This window comes from Ursus americanus, chromosome 8 (assembly GCF_024610735.1).
Source record: "Ursus americanus isolate L20-20 chromosome 8, mUrsAme1.1.p, whole genome shotgun sequence".
Taxonomy (NCBI): Eukaryota; Metazoa; Chordata; class Mammalia; order Carnivora; family Ursidae; genus Ursus; species Ursus americanus.
In genome coordinates this window covers 40,704,860-40,730,284 of record NC_142134.1, presented here as the reverse complement: position 1 = coordinate 40,730,284, position 25,425 = coordinate 40,704,860, and the positions used below count along the sequence as shown (strand labels likewise).

General features: G+C 45.9%; 2 protein-coding genes across 12 annotated transcripts in view; one reads left to right on the top strand and one right to left on the bottom strand.

Moving 5' to 3' along the window:
- CRACD (capping protein inhibiting regulator of actin dynamics) overlaps positions 1–14,928 on the top strand; it is a 258,801-nt gene extending 243,873 nt beyond the window's left edge. For 4 of the 5 annotated variants that reach the window (XM_087864123.1, XM_087864124.1, XM_087864121.1 and 1 more), the window contains 5 exons: positions 209–3,086; positions 8,957–9,147; positions 9,729–9,891; positions 11,819–11,975; positions 14,799–14,928. In XM_087864123.1, coding sequence (XP_087720249.1) covers positions 209–3,086; positions 8,957–9,147; positions 9,729–9,891; positions 11,819–11,975; positions 14,799–14,817 — 3,408 coding nt within the window. In that variant the 3' untranslated portion in view covers positions 14,818–14,928. Of the gene's footprint in view, positions 1–208; positions 3,087–8,956; positions 9,148–9,728; positions 9,892–11,818; positions 14,662–14,798 lie in introns of those variants that run through there. The other variant, XM_045816081.2, reaches the window with a different exon arrangement.
- AASDH (aminoadipate-semialdehyde dehydrogenase) overlaps positions 10,747–25,425 on the bottom strand; it is a 39,274-nt gene continuing 24,595 nt past the window's right edge. For 6 of the 7 annotated variants that reach the window (XM_045816083.2, XM_045816082.2, XM_087864127.1 and 3 more), the window contains 4 exons: positions 22,380–22,543; positions 20,963–21,085; positions 20,357–20,488; positions 17,658–18,245 (listed from right to left, as the gene is read on the bottom strand). In XM_045816083.2, the coding sequence (XP_045672039.2) occupies positions 17,856–18,245; positions 20,357–20,488; positions 20,963–21,085; positions 22,380–22,543 (809 nt within the window). In that variant the 3' untranslated portion in view covers positions 17,658–17,855. Of the gene's footprint in view, positions 17,571–17,657; positions 18,246–20,356; positions 20,489–20,962; positions 21,086–22,379; positions 22,544–25,425 lie in introns of those variants that run through there. The other variant, XM_087864125.1, reaches the window with a different exon arrangement.

Genomic DNA, 25,425 nt, shown 5'->3' with positions numbered 1-25,425 from the left:
TCTACTGAGTCAACATGAAGGGGATGTGTTTTCCTCCACCCTCGCAATTTACTCTTGGTGTGCTGGCCTGGGTTTACCGAGCTCTCTACTTAGGAACAGCTGCCCCTTCTTTTGAGATGAAGAGGCCCACCGACATTGTGAATAGGGTGGGTAATGGTTGCCTGCGCCAAAAGAATAGGCTAATTCTTTTTTTCCTTACTCATGTTAGGATCGACCAAATGAACAGGGTGGCCTTCCGCGTCAGCTGTCCCTGGACCAGAACGGACACTCTAGAGAAGACAAGCCAATTTGGCACGAAGAGGAACCAGAGCTGCTGGACTTGGAAGAAGAGAAGAGATGCCAAGAAGAATACTGGCTAGAACTTGAAGCCAAATGCAAACGGCAAAAGGCTGAGGCAGCTGAGAGGAGACGCCTGGAAGAGCAGAGACTCCAGGCCCTGGAGAGGCGGCTTTGGGAAGAGAACAGAAGGCAAGAGCTCTTGGTGGAGGAAGGAGAGGACGAGGAGGGAGAGGAGGCAGACCTACAGCCGGAGGCAGAAAAGAGGCAGCGGGAAGAGGAGAGCCAGAGACTGGAAGAGCAAGGTGGCCAAGGCCAAGAGCTGAGAGAACAAGAGGAAGGAAGGCACCTGGAAGCCCACGAGCAGCCGCCCCTACAGCGACACGCACAGCAGGAAGGGCAGGCGGTGGGGAGCGGGCCGGAGGAGGCTGAGAAGTCTCGGCCATCACAGGAGGAAAGAGAGTTGAAGGAACTCAGGAGGCAGGAGGAGCTGGAGGAGCAGCGGAGGCAGGAAGCTGAGAAGCAGCAGCGGTGGGAGGAGGAGGAGCAGCAGGAAAGGGAGGAGCAGCGGCGGCTGCGGGAGGAGGAGGAGGAGCAGGAGGAGCAGCAGGAGCAGCTGCGGCTGGAAGAGGAGCAGCGCCGGCGGGAGGAGGAGGAGCAGCGGAAAAGGGAGGAGCAGCTGCGTTTGGAAGAGGAGCAGCGCCGGCGGGAGGAGAAGCAGCAGCAGCGGGAAAAGGAGGAGCAGCAAGAATGGGAGGAGAAGCGGCGGCGGGAGGAGGAGCAGCGGCGGGAGGCGGAGGCAGAAGCAGAGAGAAGGGCAGAGCTGGGAAAGCGGCAGGAAGCGGAGCGTCCGGAGCGTCGTGAAGCCGCGAGAGTGCATGAGGAGAAGTGGCAGCAGCCGGACGACAAAAGGGGCTTGAGGAGCCCACTTCAAATTGACTTTGCGGAGAAACCTGGGAAACGAGAGCACCTGCAGCCCGAGAAGCAAAGAGAAAGCTGCGAGGAACCCAGGATTTGCGAGAAGCGGGGTGAGGAGGCCGAGCCAGCCGGCGAGCAGCAGGGGCAGCGCGGGGATGTGCCTCGGCATGGCCGTCGTGCCCGTCCGGAAGAGAGACCAGAAACTAGCGTGCAGCCTCCCCAGATACAAGAGGCGCAAGTGGAGGAGACGCCGGCTCGCAGGGAGAAGAAGGAAGCCGCAGCCCCAGAACAAGACAGAAAGGGGGAGGAACTCCGGTGGCAGGAAGTGGATGAGAGGCAGAGCATGCCCAGGCCGTACACTTTCCAGGTGTCATCGGGAGGGAAACAGATTCTCTTCCCCAAAGTCAATTTGAGTCCAGTGACACCCGTGAGAGATGCGGCACTTGCCTCCGCTCCCCACGCGCCCAAGATCCCCCAAGCCAGCCCGGCCTCCCATACCCTGCCCTCTTCCCTGAGTGTCCCCCACACAGCCATTCTGGTCACAGGAGCGCAGCTCTGCGGCCCGGCGGTCAACCTGAGCCAGATCAAGGACACGGCGTGCAAGTCTCTCCTGGGCTTGTCAGAAGAAAAGAAGCACGTGGATGTCCCTGCCCTGGAGAACCCGCCCCGAGCGCCTGTCGACGCCCGGGCAGGCAGCGGGAAGGTCAGGGTCCCCCAGGAGTCTCCGAGCAGCGTGGCCGCACTAGCCGAATGGGCTTCCATTCGGTCCAGGATCCTGAAGAACGCGGAGGGTGAGCAGCGCAGCGACAGAGACCAGTCTCGGCCCCGTGACGAGCACAGCCCCAGGGCCCGCTGTGATTCCCGCGGGAACCTCCGGAAGACCCCCCCAGTAAATGCGAAGTTCTCTATTATGCCTGCGTGGCAGAAATTCTCCGACGGTGGCACCGAGACCTCCAAACAGAACACAGAAGCAGAGAGCATTAGAAGAAGACCCTCGCTGGGACCCGGCGACGGGCCAGTGCCCCAGCCTCTGGCTACTAATGAGCTCCCCAGGCGTGCAGAGAAACCAGAGCCGGCAGACACCACAGAGGGGTGCAAATTTGCCAAAGACCTCCCATCTTTCCTTGTCCCAAGCCCTGCTTACCCGCCACCGAAAGCAGTGGCCCATGCAGAGCCCATGACCACTTCGGACAGTGAGCCCACCAGCGGTAGAGGAAAGCCAGACCCCTCGATGCCTGGCCAAGAGGAAAAAGCCTCGCCTTTTGGAATAAAATTGAGAAGGACCAACTACTCCTTGCGCTTCCACTGCGACCAACAGACAGAACAGAAGAAGAAGAAAAGGCACAGCAGCACCGGGGACAGTGCCGATGGCGGCGCACCTGCACCCGGGAGCACAAAAGGAGAGAGGGAGACGGAAGGCGTGGCCCCCAGGCACGGCCTGTCGCTGCACCCCGAGAGGAAGCAAGCCCTGTCCGCCTGGAAGGACTCTGCCGAGAGAGCCCAGCCTGCGCCCGCCGCCCCGCCCGGGCCCCCACCGGCTGCGGAGCACGACAAGGCAGCGGGCAAAACGCCCCTGGCGCCGAAGCCCGCCCTGGCCCCCAAGCCTGCCGGTCAGACCCCCCCCTCGTCCCCACTCTCCAAACTGAGCAGGCCCTACCTGGTGGAGCTGCTGGCCCGCCGGGCGGGCAAGCCGGACCCGGAGCCTGGCGAGCCGGGCAGGGAGGCTCAGGAGGGCAGTGCCCCCCGGCCGCCGTCGCCGCCGCCCCCGGAGCAGAGGAAGGCGCACAAGAGCGAGGAGGAGGAGGTGGAACCAGAGAGGAAACCCGCTTCCCCGGCTCTGCCCGCCGCTCGGCCCGACAAGCCTTCCCCGACCCCCGAGGCCGGGAAGAAAGGTAGGTTGGGGTCGGTGGGATCGCCCGGCCTGTGCCCGGCGCCTCGGGTGGGTCACGGCCGAAGCGGCAGCGGCTCCCGCCGGGGGAGGCCCCTCGCAAGCCCTCACCAGGCGTGTTTCTCGTTCTGCCGTGGAATTGCGGAGAGGCCGGCTGAGCGACGCGCGGCCGCTCACGGCGTTCGTGCGGCTCAGCCAGGGAGCCCGTGCCGGTGCTCTCGGACGGACGCGCTTCGCCGGCCGGTGGCCCCTGGCAGATGGCCCTCCCCGGCAGGACGTCCTGAGGCTTACGAGGGCCGTGCGGGGGCGCTGGGGACTGCGGGCTTCTGCACCAGGCGGCCTCGCTGGGCAGTGGCGCCGAGCGGGGAGCCGACGGGCCGTCGGCCGCAGCACCCGCCCGAGGAGCCGCGTGTGGACGGGCCGCTGGCTGCAGAACGCTCCGCGGCTGCACCCCGCTGCAGCCGCCTGGCCCTGCGACGCCGCCCCGCTGCCTCGTGGCGCTCCCCACCAGCCGGGCTCTCTCGGCTTGGCTCAGGGGCCCCTGAGAACCTCCATCCCGTACTTTTTCTTCTCTGTTTCGGAGAGCTGGCGGTAACTGCGGGTCATAGTCCCGGAAGCTGCTCACGTTTCTTAGAGACGTTCTCCCCGAGGTTTATCAGGAAGCCCGGAGGCCTGCTCTGTTGCTGAATCGTTGGGGTGCACGAGAACAGAGCTGTTCCCCAGCAGTACTGGTTGGGCTACTTGCCTTAATCAAGCCTTAGACCAACATGTAAATCAGCAGTTTCCAGACCATTTCTCCCTAATTTCTGTTTGTGCTGCTGACGGGAAGCCCATTTTCAGTTTTTGCTCTATTTGTGTTTTTGTGTTTCCCTCTGGGCTGGGCCCTGGGGCATCGCCATGGTGAGTCCCACAAGCCCGGTAAGAGCTGCCCCCTAGTTCCCCGCAGCCTGGCGGGACTCGTGCCGGCAAGCCCCGTTGGCCTTCAGAGCTAGGTGTTTTGGGGGGCCTGGCTCTTAGGTAAAAGTCTTAAAAGTTGGGGCACCAGGTGTGGAGTCCAAACCCTTTCACCTCAAGGAGAAGCTAGGAGTTGTGAGTTCCCTCCCAGTTGTGGGTTGTTGCACAGGCAGTGGGTTTATGGTGAGATTGTGTCTCAGTTTCAGTCTCCTTCCGTGTGTGGTTTTTCTCATTCACACAACGTGTAGGAGTTGTTCAGCTAGTTTTTGAATCATTTTTAAAGGGAATTGTTGCATATGTAGCTGTATGTTGGGTGTGTCCATGGGAGGAGAGGAGTTCGGGATCCTTCTATGTTGCCACCTTGAACTGGAGCCCAATTTTCAGTTTTGACATTAGCTTTGGTGTCATTAGCTTTTATGATCTCTTCAAAGTCCGTCTCACTGTCTAGGGGACTCTATCACTCTCCTTAGCTTCTCCCCAGAGAAATAACTCTTCTTTCTCTTAGAGAAGTCCCTTTATTATAATTTTCTACCAAAAACCGTTACTGCCCCGTTTTCTTTCCCAGGATCCAGATTCTGGGCTGTCAGGCTCTGCTAACTGAATTTCTCTTTGCTAGAAAAGAAGCATGAACACAAAGTCCACAATGCCCTGGGATGTCTAAAGACCGTTGGGATTTTCCCGCCCCACCCTAGGCCAGGCTGACCAGTGTGTTGGACTGAACACCCCCATCAGAATGTAAACGTTAAGGCTGCATCTCCAGTTTCATTTGTAGTGCCATCATTAGCTAAAACCCCCGGAGCGCCGCATGCATTTAGGGTGAAGTTCACCGAAACAACGGCCGACATAAGTCTGTGTTGCAAATCATGGTGCTACCTTTTATTTTCTTCGGCCGGCTCCTTGACAGCGCCGCCTTCGTAGAGCGGCCGGCAAAGAGCTTGTCAGCTCTGCTAGGTTCTTCTGTTTGTATTACTAGTAGCCTCACAGTGTGCTGAAAGCAAACAAGCGAGGGTAGTGTTTCTGGTTCTCTCCCTCCCTGTACTTGGTGCTTCCAGCTTCCCTCGGGGGTCTGTAAATACACTGTTCTGTGTGGCCTTCTGGTACGTGGCCTGAGAGAGGATGTCTGTGCCAGTCTAAATAGTAAATATTAGAAGAGCTTGATTTCATTTTTCTTTTTGGATTTAAAAATATATCCGAAATTCTAACCTTTTCTTCCTTTAGCCCCAGTGACTCGCCTTGCACACCCCCTTTATTTTGTAGACCACTGCTGTAGAAAGAGATTTCCAGCCCCGAGGCTGAGGCCAGTGAGAACCAATCCATAGGCTGAGCCACTATGAGAGCTTTGACTCTGAATCCACCCCAGTGGGAATTAAAATAACAATGATAATCCCTGTGCTTGTTCTTTAGATGTCGAATGAACCAGATATTAAGTGGCCCTTTCTCCAAGAACTTACCTTCGGGAGAGTAGTTCAAAGCCTGTAAGGCCAGGCTGTAGCTGCTCATGTCCCCACAACATGGAGGAGGGAGTGTGAATGGCCTGTAGTTCCCCTCATCCGCTGAGTTTAGAAGGAGAGAGAATAGGTTTAAACAAATGTTTTACCCTGGCTTCTTCCACCTCAACTCTGATTTTTCTATGACCTTGTGGTAGCTGTCTGGGCCAGCCCTAAGTCAGTGATCTAGAACTTTACTTCAGGATATGAGAGTCGGTGCCATTATTTGTTGAAGGCCTTTGGACAACCTAGGCTGAAATTCGGAGAGGAACCCTATTTTAACATCCTCAAACATTTTCTGTTTATTGATCCCCAGCTACAATCCAGACCTGTTAGGCCCTTACACGTACTGTGTTACAGCCTTTTTAACGTCTGGTCATAATTCCAGAATGTGCTATTCAAGCCACAGTTCTAAGGAAATAAAAATCTGGCTAGCGATTTACCTTTTCAAATTAAAAAAAACAGGCAATTATACTTAAAAGGTATTTTGACCCTTGTGATAAAAACACCAGTCAAAATTGTTGTCAGGAAACTGGCCAGTGGTTTTAATGACCTTCAGATGGAATGTTTAGTGTAGGATTTTCTGTTACGTAATAGCTTTAAATGGAAATCATTTGGGTCTTGGCAATTTGGTTTTCAGACCTTTTACAAACAGGTGTTACACGGCCCTTGAGTAAAAAAACCCAAAATTTATTTAATTAGTTCCCATGTATCTAAAGCTTCTCAGGCATAATGCTTGAAGTGGTGAATACAGTTGACCCTTGAACATTGTGGGGTTAGGGACACCACCTTCCCACATGGCTGAAATCCGTGTATAACCTTTGACTCCCCCAAAACTTAACTACAGCTGACTGGAAGCCTTACTGATAATATAGACAATTAACTCATATTTTGTATATTAAATACTGTATTCATATAATAAACTAAGCTGGAGAAAAGAAAAAATGATTAAGAAAACCATAAGAAAGAGATAATTCATTTACAGTACTGTGCTGTTTATTTTTTAAAAATCCACGTAGAAGTAGACTTGCGCAGTTCAAACCCACGTTGTTCAAAGGTCAACTATATTTTTAATTTTTTTTGGCTAACTGAAGATTAAAAATACCTTTCAGTTTTTTTAATACTTCTGAAGTGTGCCAGTTTTCATTACTGTGTTAGATCTTACCTGAATCTTTATTTGATGATTAGGGAGAGTATAACAACCAAGACTCATTGTAAGTAGGAATTCTCTTTGTACAGTGTTATAGATCTAAAAGGTATAGGAAAGCAGAATCTGCCCCTTTTTTGTGCTTGAATTCCTAATTTGGTTTTACTTTGGTTCTTTCTCCTCAATATAAAGTCAAGTTGACTGAGAGCCCTGTTTGGTAGGTTCTGGATCATCAAAGTGAAAACTTCTAGTGGATTTCAAAAGAACAGGACTATAGTGAGCCCTTTTCCTTTGAGAGAGTAAAGGATTCAGTGCCAGAATGATTATCTCTAAAAGGGCATAATTTTTACTTAAGGGAAAAGAAGGGGATGATTTTCATAGACATAAACAGAACAGGTCACTTGTAAAGCGGTTACTATATGCCAAGCACTGTCCTGAATGTTCTGACGCCCAGGATCTCTTCATCTTCGGGGCAGCCTGATGAGGCATGTGCCATTATCATCTCTACTCTGTGGATTAGAAGACCTTAGGAAAGTTCAAGTAGCTTTTGCTTGACATGAGGTCAAACCCAAGGCTGCTTGGTTTAAAAGTCTAATTACTCAGCCTCTGCTGCCCACCACCTGTGAAGCGCGTTTGCCCCCGTTGTCAGCCACCAAGAGCGCAGACTGGAAATCAGAAGTCCTAGGTTCAGACTTCAGCCTGGGCGCTAACCGCTAGGTGACCTCGGGTCTGTCAGAGGAGAGCAGTGGCCCCAAATCACGGTTTCCCACTGTGTTCTTCAGAGCCCTGTGCGTCCAGCAGCCTCACTGGGTGGAGCAGCCTCCCTTGTATCTCTTTCATCCGTTGGAGTGCCACATAGGATGTTCTGGGCGTGCGGTTTAAAAAGCAATAAATAAGAACAATAAATCAAATAAGAACCTGAGTCCCCTGTAAGCCCGAGATTTTCTGACACGGGAGATCTTATTTTTACTTCCATTTGGAGGGAAGGAAAATGCTTCTGTGTTTCTGTTGGTCAAAGACGTTACCGCCCCCCCAGAGACGCCTGTCAGGCATCAGCGCAGAGCTCCCGTCAGGAAAGGACAGTTGAGTATTTCATGTCACAAGCTGCAGAGGGTGTGGGATCAACATAAGTGAGTGGTCTCACTGCAAACCTGCTTTTGCCTTCGCGGTTCTGATCACAGTTCCATGGTGGGGGGCAGTGGCTGCGCGGGCAGATCTCCACACCACCAGACAGTCCTCAGACACCACAGTGCAACGCCGTTCCGACGCGGTCTACCTGGAGATGGCATCAGGCCCCACAGGTTTAGGGCTCAGTCCCACAAGACTGTCCCCTCTCCAGATGCCATTCCCAAGTTCCGGCCATCACCTGATCGACTTAAATCAGAGATTCTCATGAACCCCTCCTTGGGTTCAGTTAATTAGCCAGAGCAGCTCACAGAACTCAGAAACAGTTTGCTTTCTAGATGACCAGTTTATCATAAAAGGATATAATGCAGGAACAGTCAGGTGGAAATGATACAGAAGGGCAAGGTATGGGGAAGGGCATGGAACTTCTCTGCCCCCAGAACACACCTCTCCCTTCAAATCTCCATGTGTTCACCAAGCAGAAACTCCCTGAACATCGTCCTTTTGGGGTTTTATGGAGGCTTCATTACGTGGGCATGACTGATTACATCATCAGCCATTGGCGACTGAAGTCGATCTCTAGTCCCTCTCCCCTCCCTGGAGGTTGGGGGTGGGAACAAAAGATCCAACCCTTCTAATCACATGGTTGGCTCCTCTGGCAACCAGCCCCATCCTTAGCGTTGGTCCCAAAGTCGTCTCATTAATGGAATAAGAGACACCTTATGCTCTCAACACTTAGGAAATTCCAAGGGTTTTAGGAGCTCTGAGCTCTAGAAATGAGCACAAAGACCAAATACGTTATTTCTTTAAAATTTTTTTAAAGTTTATTTAATCTCCACACCCAGTGTGGGGCTCGAACTCATGACTCAGAGATCAAGAGCCACATGCTCTACCAGCTGAGCCAGCCAGGTGCCCCCAAATATATATTTCTTCAAAATCACAATATCGGGGCACCCGGGTGGCTCAGTCGGTTGAACATCTGCCTTCGGCTCAGGCTGTGATCTCAGGGTCCTGGGATCAAGCCCCTAATCGGGCTCTCTGCTCAGCAGGGGACTCCGCTTCACCCTCTCCCTCTGTTCCTCCCTGCTGCTTGTGCTCTAATAGATTAATAAAATCTTTTTTAAAAAATAAATCACAATATCACAGTCTCTTTTTCCACAGAAAAGCCGGTTCTTCAGAGCAGGCACTCTTTAGATGGCTCCAAACTTGCAGAGAAGGTTGAAGCTGTGCAGCCGCTGTGGATAACGTTAGCACTGCAGAAGCAGAAGGGGTTTCGGGAGCAGCAAGCAACTCGAGAGGAGAAGAAGCAAGCCAGGGAGGCCAAACAGGCAGAAAAGCTCTCCAAAGAGAACGTGAGTAGCCTGAGGTCTTCAACTTTAACTTTGCCTTCCCTGAGTTTGGCTCTTTTGGATCCCAAGGGTTTTAAAAAAAAAAAAAAAAAAAAAGCTAGCTGGGAGTGGTGGTGAATACTTAGGGTGGAGCAATAAATTGGGCACCGTTAAACCAGGGAAGTGTTTTCAGTTAGTAATCTTGTTTAGTTTCCTTATGCTCTCAGGTTGATCTGACTTGGTAGAATCGTGATGACAAGCAGTGATCCGTGCACACAGCAGTTACACAAGAAAGAAGAGAATGATTATATTTGAGCAGGAAGTTGGGAGGAAAATCAGGAGTCTTGCTCTGTGGCCCCGATTTTATAGTCTGTTCGATGGGCCTCTTCTTGGAAAGTGGCTTTCCCTCTTTGAGACCTTTGAGCTGAGCTGCTCCATGGTTGGGGGTCACAGTTGGCCCCACATTGCTCCCAAGTGCAGTCTAACTGCTCCTTGAGGAGCAGAGGTTGGGGGCTGGCAGGCAGAAGGCCCCACGGCCTTGCACGGTCAGTCTTTCCATGTCCTTAGGTTGACAACACACGCCCCCTGACTCTCCACCCACCCAGGTCAGTGTCAGCCTGCAGCCCAGAAGCAGCAGCGTCAGCAGAGCGGGGTCCCTGCACAAGCCCCCTGCCCAGCCAGAAGAGAAGAAGCCGGAGACCGCAGCGTCCAGGCTTGAGCGCAGAGAACAGCTGAAAAAGGCCAACACCCTTCCTACATCCGTGACAGGTAGGGAGAGCAGGCCCACGGCTGTGTTAACTCTGGTTACGGGCTCGCCGTCTCACAGCTGCTTTCCGTCCTTGAGTGTGAGCACAAGCACAGCACGCGAGGCCCTTCGGGGCCCGGCTGCCTCACAACCCCACACGCCCGCTGTGAGGAAGCTCATCTGATAAAGCCCTCCAAGGACTCCCCACCGTCAGTGCTGCGATGGTAAATGGCTAACAGTCACCCTTCAGGGAGCGGGGAGACCTGATTCGTAGCACTGGACAGTTTTCATGGGGTAAACCCTCCCACCGTGGCCAGTCTCAAGCTATCAGTATGGTATCGACTGGTCCGCTAAATTCCTGAACGTTGAACGAGCCCTCTCCACGCCCCACGCCTCCAGCCCCAGCAACAGGAGGCTCACTGGCTCCTGCGAGGGAGACTAGACACCCTAAGAATCCTCTCAAGAAAGGAAGAGGCAAGATTATAATAGGATTTGGGGGAAAGCCTAACGTTTAGGTAAAATTTAAGCGGAATGGGGTTTTGATGGGTTCAGAGCAGAGAAGGGATTGTATATAAAGGGGTTGATTTCAGCCTGAGCTGAAAAGTGGACTCGGTCCTGTTTCCTGTGACACTGAGAAGTGAAAGCTGTGGAGGCTGAATCTGAAAACCCCTATTGGAGCTCAGCACCCGGGTGGGAAATGGAGCTGCTGCTCTGAATGAGGGACCACGTGGCTCGGATGCCCCAGGAGAAGTGGGCCAGGCTCTGCTCACTGACGGGATCTCCCGTAGCAAGTTTCTGACAGCGCGGCTTTAGAGAGCAAGGTGTTCCCCTGAGTCCTTTATATTAACAGCACGGATTCATACTCGTGATACATAAAAGACATTTTTTTAAAAAATTCTTTATTCTGTTAAAGTGATTCTGTAATGTTTCCAGCTATTTCCTTGCTACAGATCACTTGAAGGATGGATAGGAGTCAGAACAAGCTTCCTCCCAGAGGTTAACAGGGCATCTGTTTTCCCTTCTGGGCAACCTGTGCCCTAGAGGGCACCCGCCCCGGAGACCTAGGCTGTTATGCCGCTGTTACCTGCCAGCTTAGGTATGGAAATGTAAAGAGGCCTCGCCCTTTAAGCTCTATATACTGTTTTGGTGAGGAGGAAAACAACTGTATTTGAAAACCACTTTGGAGCACTGTATAATTTCTCAAGAACCTCCATGGGCATAATTTCATTTGATCTTACACCCAAGAATTCAGGATTCTAGCCATATGGGTGTGTCACAGATCATTCTTTCAAAATAAAATTCCACAGAGATCACAGCTTTCTCTGCCCGACTTCTGTGGAAGTTCCAGAGTTGATGCAGTTCAGTGTAGCTCCAGCTCAATGAAGCAGACCTTTGTTTTGAAGTATTTGTCTTTTCCATCAGTATTTCCTGAGTTCTGTTCATGTGCAGGCCATTGCCACAGGCACTAAATAGGACTCAGAGATAATAAGCCCAGATTCTTCACCTTAAGAAGCCTCTAAGGTCTAGAAGAATTGTGAGACAAGCCTGAAAGTGGTGAGACCTGGCAGGAGCCGGGGACCTCAGAGGGGTGTGGGGGGCACCCCGGGCCTGCTTGGTGGAGAGGGTAACTTTTGACCTTACCAGTTCAATAAATTCAGACTGCTGGTTTGATGTTTTTCTTCATGAAACTGGTTGGATAACTAGAATCACAGCATTTACCTTTGATTTCTTATCATGCAGGCATAGCTTCTGTACATAAAAAATTAGGCTTCTAGAAACTGAAAACCAACTGCACTGTGATTCCGTATGCAATATCACATCGCTTTCTTTCCCTAATAATTCCCACTAAAGATGCCCAGTGTTTCACTGGGGTTTCCTTTCTGAATCTTGCACTTCTACATCAGAATGTGGCTCTGACTTACTCTCCTTTTCCTTCAAAACGCAATCCAGTGGAGATCTCGGATTCAGCTCCCCCCGCACCGCTGGTGAAAGAAGTCACAAAGAGGTTCTCAACCCCAGATGCTGCCCCCGTGTCAACAGAACCAGCCTGGCTGGCTTTGGCTAAAAGGAAAGCCAAGGCCTGGAGCGACTGTCCACAGATCATTAAGTAGAGTGACTTTTATCTACTCCTACTGCCAGTTATTGGCTCTTCTCTTGCCCTTGTTATTTATTTTTTATATGAGGTAAAGAAACCACGCTAGGGAAGAGCAGCATGTTTCATAGGCTCTAAAATAATGTTCAGAACCTGAATCGGTGGCATTCTCTGTAAAGAGTGTATTTGCACAATCCTAGGTCCTGGCGCCTTGAGCTCCTCCTTGTTCTCAAGAGAAAATTCCATCCGAGGGACCACATGCAGCAAAATCTCCAAACTAAGAACTTTTTACAAGAGCCTACCATGCCCCTTCCACACATACACCCACACGCCATTTAGAACAGGACTTTTGCCAATCTTTGTAATAATTTTTTGATTCTCCAACTTCTTTTATCTACAACATTTACCCTACCATGTGTTTGGTGGCTTCTTTCCTTTTCTACAATAATGGCGAAAGAAAGGGTCATATAGACAGAAACAAGATGCCCATTCTCCTGAATGCCTTGAGTAACTGGGAATCCTAAGTTAACAGTCTGGCCACCAACTCTGCCCGTGTCTGCTTTTCTGAATTCTCCCTGACCTGAAACCGTAACACAGAAAGTGCATCTATTCACCCTTCCACCACACTGTTGTCCTGCCACACCAGTACTCTCCTTAAGGACATTAAACATTTGGCCCAGGTGGCTCCTAGGGAACATTTTTATTTAGGATCATAAAGAAAGGAAGCTACAGATTCTCTTTCCAACTCTGAGAACCCCCACTTAGTGCAGTGGTTCTTAAGATGTCCTGGCTCCAACTCCTGCCTTCCGAATTAGATCCTGTGAGTCCGGGCCAGGAAGGTCTATTCTGGCAAAACTCTTCAAATTCTGATACATCCCAAAGGAGAACTCTGGGATATACTGCTTCCAGGGTAATCTAGCTTTTGAAAGTGAAGGGAAGGCTCATTTCACCCAAAGAAGTAAAAGGAAAAATAAAAAAATCAATTCCCCCAAACCAGGCATTTACTACAAGATAGGAGAGGCTATGGACATTGAATGTCTCTGAATATTCCCTTAGGTCTTTAGGGAAAATTTAACAGGAAGCCAAGATTTGGAACCTTTGTACTAAGGACTTCTGTGGAAAGTTTCTTTACCATAATCAAGTGATTCATATTTAGAGTCAGATGTTCAATAGCATTTATAATTTTGAGCATTCACCTTGCTACCTTTAAAAAACATCTGAGTGTTAAGTGGCCTTGCTCTTCCACACATGTGGTCCAAAGAAGGGACGTGGCAATTCAGAAGCATGAAGCATAGACCTACCAGCAAATCCACATATTGCCAACACTGACTTTATATTTCATGGTGTTGGCATAGTCTCCTTTTCTGAGATTCTGACTCCATAATAGTACACATCCTTTGCCCAATGCTTAGGGGAATTGCATTCCTTCTTCCTCCTACAAAAACACATCTTACCAGTATCCATCATTATTTTCCTTTATGCGGAGCTCATTTGACGGGCAATGTATTGTTGCTATCATTCACCATATAGAAGGCATTTTCTTTCTGGAAATGATGGCTCAGCCTCATGGTAGCAGCTGGCAGGCGTGATCAAGCGGAAAGTTGTACTCTTGCAAGTTGGATTTAATATTCTATATACTGGACCTTCCGACTGTTAATCAATGTAATTAATTTTTCTTTTTATTCCTGTGGGAAGCAATTAATATTCCACTGCATATTTTCCACACTGACGTTCATTTCTAAATCAAACATGTAGGCATTTGTTAGTTTTCAGTGATTTCATTACTAACACAACACTCTTTTTAATGGGAATCTTTCTACCTAGAGCCCTGGCATTATAGTGCTACGGTAATTCTTCTGAACTTTTTCTGTCATCCTGTCAGCTCTGGATAATACCACAGTAAGGGTGGAGAACAGGGGAAGCAATCAGGTCATCGATGAAGAATCCTAGAGGAGTCCACCGCTCCTGGCTCACATACCACCGAGCACATACAAAGTAGGGGGAAATACCTCAGTTACAAAGTTTCTATTAAAGTCTTCAAAAATAAAAGAGTACACTGAGGACGGGACAGTCACAGCACTTACTTCCAGCAACTTCTAAAGGGTACACGTTTAATATTTCATGTAAAAGGACTCCAAATTTGCACTAAATACCAATGAAGTGTTATTTTGCTTTAGTTGTGTTGTAGTCTTTTCTGATCAATAGCTATGGGGGAAATTCTGTAAAAAGAAAAGACTTTTTTTTTTTAATGAATTATTGCTATGTTAAATATATGGGTTTTTTTTCTTAACTTAAACATACACTTCTTTTGGCAAAGGTAACAGATTAACCTTTGTTCATAAACATATATATATATATAACTAGAGTTTTTTGTTTACTTTTTTAATTTTTCAAGTGCAATTGTTTCTTACACATTAATTACTATTAAATTATCATTTTAGCCAGTTATCAGCAAATTATAGTATGCATTCATTGTCTCTTCTTGTGACATTTAGTTTTAATTGCTTATTTTAAAGCAGAAACACTAGTTACAAGTGTCTTCAATATTTTTACCAATAATAAAATTAAGTAGAGACAACAATGAAAAATATCTTAGTGTGATTTTAATATTATTTTGAGATTTTTGGTTGTATAAAGTTTTAATGTAAAATGTCCATTATTGAAGGAAAATGATCTTTCAATAAAAAATACCTACAAGATCTTCAGCACTGATGGAATTTCCTTTTCAAGTTGAAGTTTTTGCTAATTTTAATGACAAGCAAGCCCATATTTACATAACTTCTGTTGAGAAAGAAAAATTTCAAGGCATTTCATGTGCTACCTCGTGTTTTTTACTAGGTGTGGTACAGAAAAGTAATGAATAGGGGCAAATAACATGTTTATCTCAATCCTAAATTGGAATCGAATGGTCTGCATCAGAGGAAAGACTACTACACAGCCTCGTCACCCCACGTGTGGGCTTCCGAAGCGCAGCGGTGGCTGGAGCCGAAGCCGGTGGGAAAGGCGGCTTGCGGCCCCAGGCCAGACCTACTGAATCACAGGCCTACACACACTCGGGCACGGTGAGTGACGTGAGTGAGGCCCTCACCTTGGGTGCCAAAAACTGATTAAGATAAATACTCTTCTATTACAGTATTTTTTTTTTAAATAAAAATTAGTACTTGGGGCACTTGGCTGGTCCGGTAGAGGATGTGAAGTGATCTCAGAATTGCGGAGTTCAAACCCATGTTGAGCTTAAAGATTACTTAAGAAAAAATAAATTAGTACAAATTCCATTGTGAACAAATATCAAAATTTTAAATAAAGACAGGGATATTACTGATTTTTCTTTTTGCCTCAGGATGCATAATGGCTTAGCAAAGCCCCCTTTCAGCCTCTCAACTGGAATGTGCATTTTGTTTTAGCCAGAGCTGCAGGCGGTTAATACGCACATCATTAAGATTTGAGAAGCGCTGATCGAAACCTTGGCAGAAGAGATGTTCTTTTCGACCAGTCTGTACCTCAATCCCCTCTCTAGGTTTGGGGAAATCTCCCAACTCACGGGTCCTGCACTCCCCGCCCACCGCCACAGATGAAATGAATGCCTGACACGTGCTTCGCTGTACTCGTGGGCATGGCACCTGTGTCACTTGAAACTGGAAGAGACTCTGCATTGATCTCGCAGTTCAACTGTGTGTGGAAGTCTGGCAGTGGCGGGGAACAGCGTCTGGTGTTAGTGGTTTGGCATTTAAAGCTTCAAGGACAGCAGCTTGTGTCTTCCCCAGGCCAAAGTCATGGTGGGATTTCAAGCATTCATTGTTCCTGGCTGTAGAGCTCTAGCCCTTGTCCTAATTCTCTATTCAATATTCTCTTAAAAAATTCTTTCCTGCTTAGGGGCGCCTGGGTGGCTCAGTCAGTTGAACGTCAGGTCATGATCTCAGGGTCCTAGAATCGAGTCCCACATCGGGCTCCCTGTTCAGTGGGGAGTCTGCTTCTCCCTCTCCCTCTCACCCCTGCTCATGTTCTCTCTCTCTCAAATAAATAAAATCTTTAAAAAATTCTTTTCTGTTTATGGGGCGCCTGGGTGGCACAGCGGTTAAGCGTCTGCCTTCAGCTCGGGGCGTGATCCTGGCGTTATGGGATCGAGCCCCACATCAGGCTCCTCCGCTATGAGCCTGCTTCTTCCTCTCCCACTCCCCCTGCTTGTGTTCCCTCTCTCGCTGGCTGTCTCTCTCTCTGTCGAATAAATAAATAAAATCTTAAAAAAAAAAAAAAAATTCTTTTCTGTTTAAAATAGCCTAAGTTGACCTCTATAGCTTGCAGCTAAGAACTCTGGCATGTTTGATGTTTGGGGCTTTACTGGACAACTGAAATTGATACCACAGTTGACTATAGAGATGAAGGGAAGGTAAACAATAGGAAACATTTTTGTTACTTAAGGTGCTTTAGCACAAGTGTTTGGGGTGCAATATGCCCTAAATAGTAGTTACTACTACCACTAGTGGCTAAATTCCAAATATCACAGCAAAAAAAAAAAAAGCAAGCTGCTTTATTATCTGAACTGGAGATCATGAAATTTCAAAAACTGAGACATCTGTCTATCTATTTGAGTAATTTATGTGACATGGAAAAGAATAACACATAACTTCTCTTCCCAGTGATCTTTGCTACTACCATCCAAAAGTTACTACCCTAACATACTACCCTAAAACTTAGTGGCTTAAAACAGCTGCCATTTTTGTTATTTTTCAGGATTCTGTGGGTGAGGAATTAAACATCTGGCACCAGGATAGCCTGAACAGCTGGGGGCTGGCTGGAATGCCGGGAGCCGAATGTGTGGGGCTTCACCTGTCCCTGTGATCTGCCTTTCTCCGGCTTTATAATGCGGCGCCAGAGCCACTGCCTTCCCACATGCTTCTCCGTCTGGCCGCCACACTTTTTATTGGCAGCTCAGGGATCCCGTGAAAGCAGAAGCTGTCAGGTCTTAAAGCTTAGACTCAGAAGTGACGATAGTGTCACCTCCACTGCATTCTACTGGCTAAAGCAAACCACGGACTAAGCCCAGGTACAAGAGGAGGAGGATGCAGAAAGGACATGGATCCCGGGAGGAGGTATAGTTCGCTGGGGGTAATTTCATGCCAGGCAAATGCAGCTGTAAGCAAAGTGCTCTGGGACTGGAGAAGCAGCTCCAGCTTCGAGTCCCACATCGGGGGACATATGAGAGATCAGGATACTTAGAAGTATATAGGGTTTTTTCCCTTCCTGGTTTTTGTTGTGTTCCCTTCCACCAAGCCAGTGAACAAAAAGAGACCTACGACTACAAAATCTAATAAATTGAGAAACAGAGGTACAAAAATATTCATCAAGGTTTGTGTATCGAAAATTGAAGAAAAGAGGGTAAATCAACTTTAAACTCTACTATAGGAAGAGACAGATATATAGATATCATTCAATACTGGTATTCTCTTCATTGAAAAATACTAAATAAGGAACCTAATTTGACAAAAAGATCCTACCTTTGAAAACCTTTTGTTATGAATCTCACTGTAAATAGGTAAATGGTGCATAACATCACGGACTAAGTCTTTAACCCACCAGGTATATTCTGATCTTCTTTTTCACAGAAGTCTTCTATAAAAAAAAGAAAAAAACCCGAAGTAGAATATCTGTAGCCTAATTAAAAGAAATTAAAGAAAATTAAAAGAAAGTGATACTAAATGAATTGATGTTTTTGTCCTATAATTTCTTTTAAAAGCATTTGCTGCTCCTACAGGAAATAAAATATGATCATTCTCCAACAAACTATAATAGACAGGTTTCTTAGGCAAAATATAATCTTGAGTATAAAATAAGACTATCCAAATGCTCTAGAGTATTTTCAGATGTCCCAGATAATCCAGCAAGGACTGAACCTGATTATATTTGATAGCCACCTGACAAATCCAGACAATAAACATAATTATTCCTACATCCAATAATAAGCATTGATTCCCAGACCACAGGAGAAGAGAAAACTTCCCCAGGAAGTTCAGACACACTTTGCAGTTGTCCACTCTTAGATTCCAAGATCCACAGTTTCCCATCGGTAGATGCTGCTGCCAGCAACATTTCACTGCTGCCTTCTTGGTAACGGAAAGCAAACGGTGTTGCATACACCTGGGAGGTGGTTCCAAACTTCCACTGGAGGTGACCTTTCACATTACAACAGTAGATAAAGCAATCATGGGAACAGAAAAATATTTCTTGCTCCGATGCTGAGGTACACGGGGATGAAAAGATTGGTTCACTGGTAGAGAACTGCCAAACCTGAAGGATAGTAAAGGCAAAAATATTTCATTCATCTAATTTCAATTCTCCTGTATAGTGAAGCTTTATTCTTAATACAAATGTAAGTGGTGTAAGCTACTGAACAGTAACTACACACACACACACACACACACACACGCACGCACACACACACAGGAAATAATGGCTTCTTCTGAAAAGTAGCATTGTCAAATTAGACCTCTGTTCCAGTCGTAAAGTCTAGAACAAAATACACTGGAGTCTTACTACATGAGTCACTGCTATGCCTAAGAGGATGAAATAAAATTAATTTTAAACCCCATTTAAGAAGGAGCTACTACTACTATGTTTAGAAATGTAAAGTTCAGGGGCGCCTGGGTGGCTCAGTGGTTAAGTGTCTGCCATTGGCTCAGGTCATGATCCCAGCATTCTGGGATCGAGCCCCGCATCGGGCTCCCTGCTCAGCAGGAAGCCTGCTTCTTCCTCTCCCACTCCCCCTGCTTGTGTTCCCTCTCTCGCTGCCTCTTTCTGTCAAATAAATAAAATCTTCAACAAAAAAAAAAAAGAAAGAAATACAAAGTTCAAAGACAAAACTGTACTCAGTTTTCAATGTATCTTATTAAAAACTGTACCTTATTCTATTCTCCTAATGTAAGGAGAAGGAAGTAAGTGGACTGAAGAGTTTATGTGCGATAATTGAAATTAAAGGTTTAAACAAAAAGCTATGAGTTATGTGTCTGCTCTGTGGATATATACTATTTACTTTTTTTTTTTTTAAGCTTTTATCTATTTATTTGACAGAACACAAGCGGAGGGGAGTGGAGGGAGAGGGAGCAGCAGGCTTTCTGCCAAGCAGGGAGCCTGATGCAGGGCTCCATCCCAAGGTCCTGGGATTATGACCTGAGCCGAAGGCAGACACTCAACTGACTGAGCCACTGAGGTGCCCCCATTTGCTTATTTTATAGCTACCACACACAAATGTCGGCCAATATTTTGAAGAAAACACGAGGAGGAAAAGGCGTAAGTCTAAGATAGTGTTTGCAAATGCACAGTAACAGCAGAATAAAAACAAAATGAAAACAGTGGGCATTTTCATGAAATAGGATTTGTAATCCTAATTCTGTCCCTCACTTGGGCAAAATCATTTTCATCTTTCTATTTGTTCGTCCAAAAAAATAGGAGTAACAGCCTTTGCCTCTTATTTCTCCTTTCTCCTTATTTCTTATTTGAATGTATGAGAGTACAAACTACTTTGTTGTTGTTGTTGTTGTTTTAAGATTTTATTTATTTATTTGACAGAGATAGACAGCCAGCAAGAGACGGAACACAAGCAAGGGGAGTGGGAGAGGAAGAAGCAGGCTCCCAGAGGAGGAGCCCGATGTGGGACTCGATCCCGGAACGCCGGGATCATGCCCTGAGCCTAAGGCAGACGCCTAACGACTGCGCTACCCAGGCACCCCTACAAACTACTTTGTAAATAAAAATATTAAGTGACCATAATAAAAGATTCCATCACAAAGTAATCGTCACACAGTAGGAGGAACTGCTAAACTATGAGGGCTAAAAGTAGAATGAAAAGCACCACAATCAACGCTGGCCATCAATGGGCTAACTCAGGGTGGAACTCGTGCGCTCGAGGCCACCAACAACCCCCCAGATCACACATCCAGCACCAGGCCGCCACCGACAGTCGCCTGTGGATAAAGAAATGGAGGGGATGCTCCCAACAAAAAAAGATCTAATGTTGCCTAGAAGAAGCCTCCCTGCCGGTCATGAGGTTGAGGATGGGCCCTCCATTCAATGCAATTTGGGTTATGCAACTAGTTCAGTTTCCACAGAAAAAGCACAGGTTTCTTTAAGTGTTCAAAACCACAACAGAAGTTATAATAAAATTGCCTAAAAGCTGGTAAAGTTTTTAAAATTAGAGGAGAGCACGCACAAGTAGAACAATGCTTGGGTAGAATCTTCAATCTATCCCATCATTCAAAAATGAAGAAACCCATGGCTTGACAATTAAAATCAAACTGGTTTTCAACACAGTGAGTTGAAGGATGTTTATAAAATTTTACTTCAGTTGTCACCAACTACTATGACTTGGAGAAAGATGTAAAATAGAACCAGAAATTTTTCACCTGTTCTCCAAAGTGAGTAAAGCAGAGTAAATTCCCATCCACACAGCCAATACAAACGTACTGCAGGCAACACCGTGGAGAAGAGAAGAGCGGCTTTCCACAGCAATGTTCCCAAACTCTGTTCCCAGTGGCCTGCCGTGGGCAGAAAGCAATTTACAGCATTTAAGTCATTCTGCTAATCAATTACCCTTTATAAAACAAAGTCCTAAATCTCCCAGAGGCAAAGCTATAAACATCAGAACAAGCTATAACGGCATGCTGGTATCATAACTGAAGCTCGTACACAGATACGCAGCTATAATTAATCAGTGCTCTTTATGAGAGTGGAGATGAAACTTACAATAAAACCAGGAAATAATTAGTACATAAGATCTATCCTGAAACCATTCTAAGTTCTAATATGACTGAGAAAATTCTGCCAATTTAAAAAACAGATAAAAGACACACATAGAATTTCTATTTTCTCATCTTTCTAGACTTCGTGTTAATCATTTTTAATGAGTTCTGGTTCAGTGAGAGCTAGACTATAATTAAAAACCACTTCAAATTGCAAAAATAAAACATTTAAAAAATAGGTAATAAAATCAATACGTATTTTATGCCTACAGGATTTATAGCCAGTAAATGTCCTCCCAGCGTAGCCACATATAAATGATGTGGAATCAGGCTCAAACAAGGGGAAGAAAAGACAGTTCCTCCACATTTTAACTTCCAAACACACTTCTTTTCCTGCAAATAAGAAAGCAAATTAATTGGTTTCTGTTGGTGGTTAACAAATCTACATGTGCTAATCCTCATATTACATCTATTTAATGTAACTTTTTATTCTTAGTATAAAAGTAATACAGACTCCGTGTAGAGATTCAAGTTAGTATAAAGAAGACAAGGACCACCCAGAGATAACCACTGTTAATAGTTTAGCATTTTCCCTTTTGATCTTTTTGGGACAAACAGTTTAATGTAGTTGAGATCATTCTGAATATATATTTGATATCTAATTTTTTTTAAATATTTTATTTATTTGAGAGAGAGAACAAGCAGGGAGGAGGGGCAGAGGGAGAGAAAGAAGCAGACTCCCTGCTGAGCAGGGAGCCCAATGCGGGGCTCGATCCCAGGACCCTGGGATCATGACCTAAGCCGAAGGCAGACGCTTAACCAACTGAGCCACCCGGGCACCCCTACTTGGTATCTAATTTAGCTCACTTATTTGGTAAAACTCTTTAGATATTACTTTAATGCATAATATCCCATCTGAACATAAAATAAGTTCTCTACCTTATCATGGAGATTGTTTGGAACTAATTCCCTAGAATTATGAACAACTTAGAAATAGACATCTTGGTATACATATATGTCCATGTTTCTGATTGGTTTGCCAGGATAGAATCCTAGAAGAATTTTACTGAATCAAAGGATATGAAAGTTACCTGTGGCCAGACTGTTTTTGTCAGAGGCTTCACTAGTTACAACCTCCCCCCACTCTCCCCAACATGTACCATACCACTCTGATCTAATACTATCTGTTTCTTCATCACAGAGTTTTAAATTTTCATTCCTTTGATTATTAAAGGTATGAAACATTTAAATACGTTTAGTAGGCATTTCTTCTTTGGGGTCTTTTATGTTTATATCCCTTGTTTATTTTTCTATCTGGGTCTTCATAATTTGTATTTGTTCTTTATTTCCATTGTTATCAATGACTTTTAATGTCACATTTGCTTCAAATTGTTTCCCCAACTTCTCAGGTCTTATTGATATTTTCCTTTGTGATTCTTTTCTATTGGCAAGATAGTAATGCTACATTCTTTATATTTAAAAACTCTGAGTAGCAAATTTATTTGTGAAAATCTGGTAAGGAGGTTAAAATGTCTTAAGATATTAAGACTGTTAATTAACTCATTCTTCCCCACACCACGATGCTAATCTTAGGGAACAGTTAACACCTCCTCCCTTAGTCAAGAGCTCCTAACAGTTGCACACTCTTCTAAGCTCATAATAAGAAACTGATGAGGTGAATTCTCACATAAATATCCAAAGCGTATGCACGCTGGTCGTGAGATCCAATGTAGATGAGTCCTGTGGTTGGGTCCATGGCTGCTGAGCTTTTGACAGCATCCTCAGTAGGAAACGTCCAGTATTTTTCTCCACTATTACTTTTCAGAACATAAACCAACCCATTATAACAGCCTGTTGGGAAACAAAATAGAAAAGATGAGATTTAAGTACATCGTTGGAAAATAATTTTTTAGCCTAAATCATGACAATTTATGTTCGATGTTCTTCATATGTACATCTGTGGTCAGCTCAGATTTAAATTCCAGCAGTGTAAAGCAGAAACCAAACAGCAACCACTTGTAAAAAATATTTATTTAGTAGGCATACCTTATTTTGTTTAAAGCACCCTTAAGCACTTCACTACTGAGAAAACACTCCCCACTGCAGTGGAGAGAGGCTTTGACAGACCCGGAATCAAATCTCTTCATGGCCATCCTTGGGCAAATTACCCAGCATCCCTGAGCCTCAGATTATTTTTCTGTGGCATGTGGACACATCTACTCCAGTGTTAATGTGATAATTAAGATAATATGGATAAGTACCCAGTGCATAGAAGGTGTTCAAGAAATGCTAACATTAACAATAGCCAGCATTTACTGAGCTTTTACCTTGTGAGGTGTTCTAAGAATTTTACATCTATTAATTCATGGAATCCTCCCAGTGAAGCAAGTGCTATTATATCTGCATTTTACAGATGACAAAAGGAAGCACAGAGAGCTTAAGTTACTAGGGTAAAACTATTCAGCTGACATGTGGCAGAGGCAGGACTTGCATCTAAGAAGTCAAGCTCCAGAGCCTATGCACTTGACTACAGCAAACTGCTTCTCGCAAACTGCCACAACGAATGAGAAGATAGAGCAGGAGCCCCTGACTTTGTGCAGCCAGAGTAACCCACGGGGAAGAAGGGGTGCTCAAAACCTACAAAGAGAAGATCACTCAAGTTCCCTGCAGCGCATGTAAATCAGGGGAAGCTGACTTTGGGCACTGGCCCACCATTCTCTGTTTGGCTCTGCCTATGCTTCTTACCACAGCTGCTCACTTGAGGCCCAATTCCAGAATAACTGTGGTGCTGTTTTCTTTCGAGCAGTTACTACTTAGTAGCAAGAAAGTGGCCTGCTTAGTGATGGTGAAGAGAAATGTCCTACAGAGTGCAGTACCCCAGGACTCAGCTGGATAATGAAAAATTTCCTTCAGTTCAGTTCATTTCCAGAAGGAAATCTTTGTGACCCTGGGTTAGGCAAAAATTTATTGAACAGGACATCAAAAGCATGATTCATAAAAGAAATGATAAACTGGACTTCATTAAAATTAAGAACTTCTCTTCAAAAGACATGATATTAATGAAAGAAAGGGAAAACAAGCCGGAGACTAGGAGAAAATATGCAAAACACATATCTGATAAGGGACTTGTATCCAGAATACGTAATATTCTCAGAACCCAATAAGAAAACAAACATAACATTGATATTTTCAAAAAACTGAGCAAAAGATCCAAAGAGACAGGTCATAATGGATACACAGATGGCAATTAAGTTCATAAAAAGAAACACAACATCATTAGTCACTCGGGAAATGCAAATTAAAACCATAATGAAATACCACACGACAATCTGAATGGCTAAAATAAAAAAATTTTCAAATTCACCATTTCAGGTGTTAGTAAGGATGTGGAACAACAACCTCTCATACATTGATGGTGGGAATGCAAAGCGGTTCAGTCAACTTAGAAAATATTTTGGCCATTTTTTACAAAGTTAAAACTATGCTTACTGTACAATCTCCACTTCCTAGGTCCTGACCCAAGTGAAATAAAAACTTATATTCACCCAAAATCCTTTTCACAAATGCTTATAGCAGTCTTATTCATAATTATCAAAAACTGGGGGAAAAGCCTGGAAATAACCCACATGTGAATGGACAAACTATAGTACATCCACACAACAGAATCCTCAGCAATTAAACCTCTTGGGGCGCCTGGTGGCTCAGTCAGTTGAGTGTGCCCCACTCTTGATTTTGGCTCAGGTCATGATCTCAGGGTCGTGAGACTGAGCCCTATGTCAAGCTCTGCTCTGGGTGTGGAGCCTGCCATAAGATTCCCTCTGCCCCTCTGCTCTGCCCCTCTACCCCCTGCGCTCACATGGGCTCGCTCTCGCTCGTAAGAAAGAGAAAACAAACAAACAAGCCTGTTGATACATGCAACTATATGGATAAATCACAAATACATGCTAAGTAAGAGAAGCCAGACTCAAGAGCAAAAACTAGAAAAAGCAAAACTAGAAGACAGAAAACAGATCAGTGGTTGCCTGGGGTTAGGAGGAGGAGGAGGGATGACTACCAAGTGACACAGAACCTTTTGAGTAATGAATTCTTGATTGCGGTGGTGCTTACATGACAGTACACATCTGTCGAATCACAGAGCTACAGAAGAGGGTAAATCCTACTGTATGTAAATTGTATCTTAAAAATGTTGGGGCACCTGCGTGGCTCAGTCAGTTAAGCTTCTGACTTTGGCTCAGGTCATGATCTCAGGTGCTGGGATCAAGCCCCACGCTGGGCCCCCTGCTCAGCACAGAGTCTGCATTTCCCTCTCCCCTCCCCCTGCTTGTGCTCTCTCACACATGCGCTCTCTCAAATAAATACAGAAAATCTTTTTAAAAAGTTTAAAGTCCTAAGTGACCACCATGTGCCACAGGCCTTGCACACAGACCCTCGGGCTACAAACAGTAACATGCGCACATGTATCACCGAAAGGTTCCTGCAGCAGATGTTTCAAAATGTACGTGGGCAAGAAGGAAGGATCAAACTCAGATTCAAGTAGATCCCAGCTAGGACACCACAAGTAGGGAGACATATTTCTAAGCACTTCGCACAAGATTTGACAAGCAAAAAAAGTAAAACTTGAGAGGGGGTGGTAAAGAGAATGGTAGTCAAGCAGAGGCATTACATCTGGACCCCATATTCTTAGTAAAGTACAAGTCACCTATACCTTAATGAAACTGAAGAGCAGCTGGTGG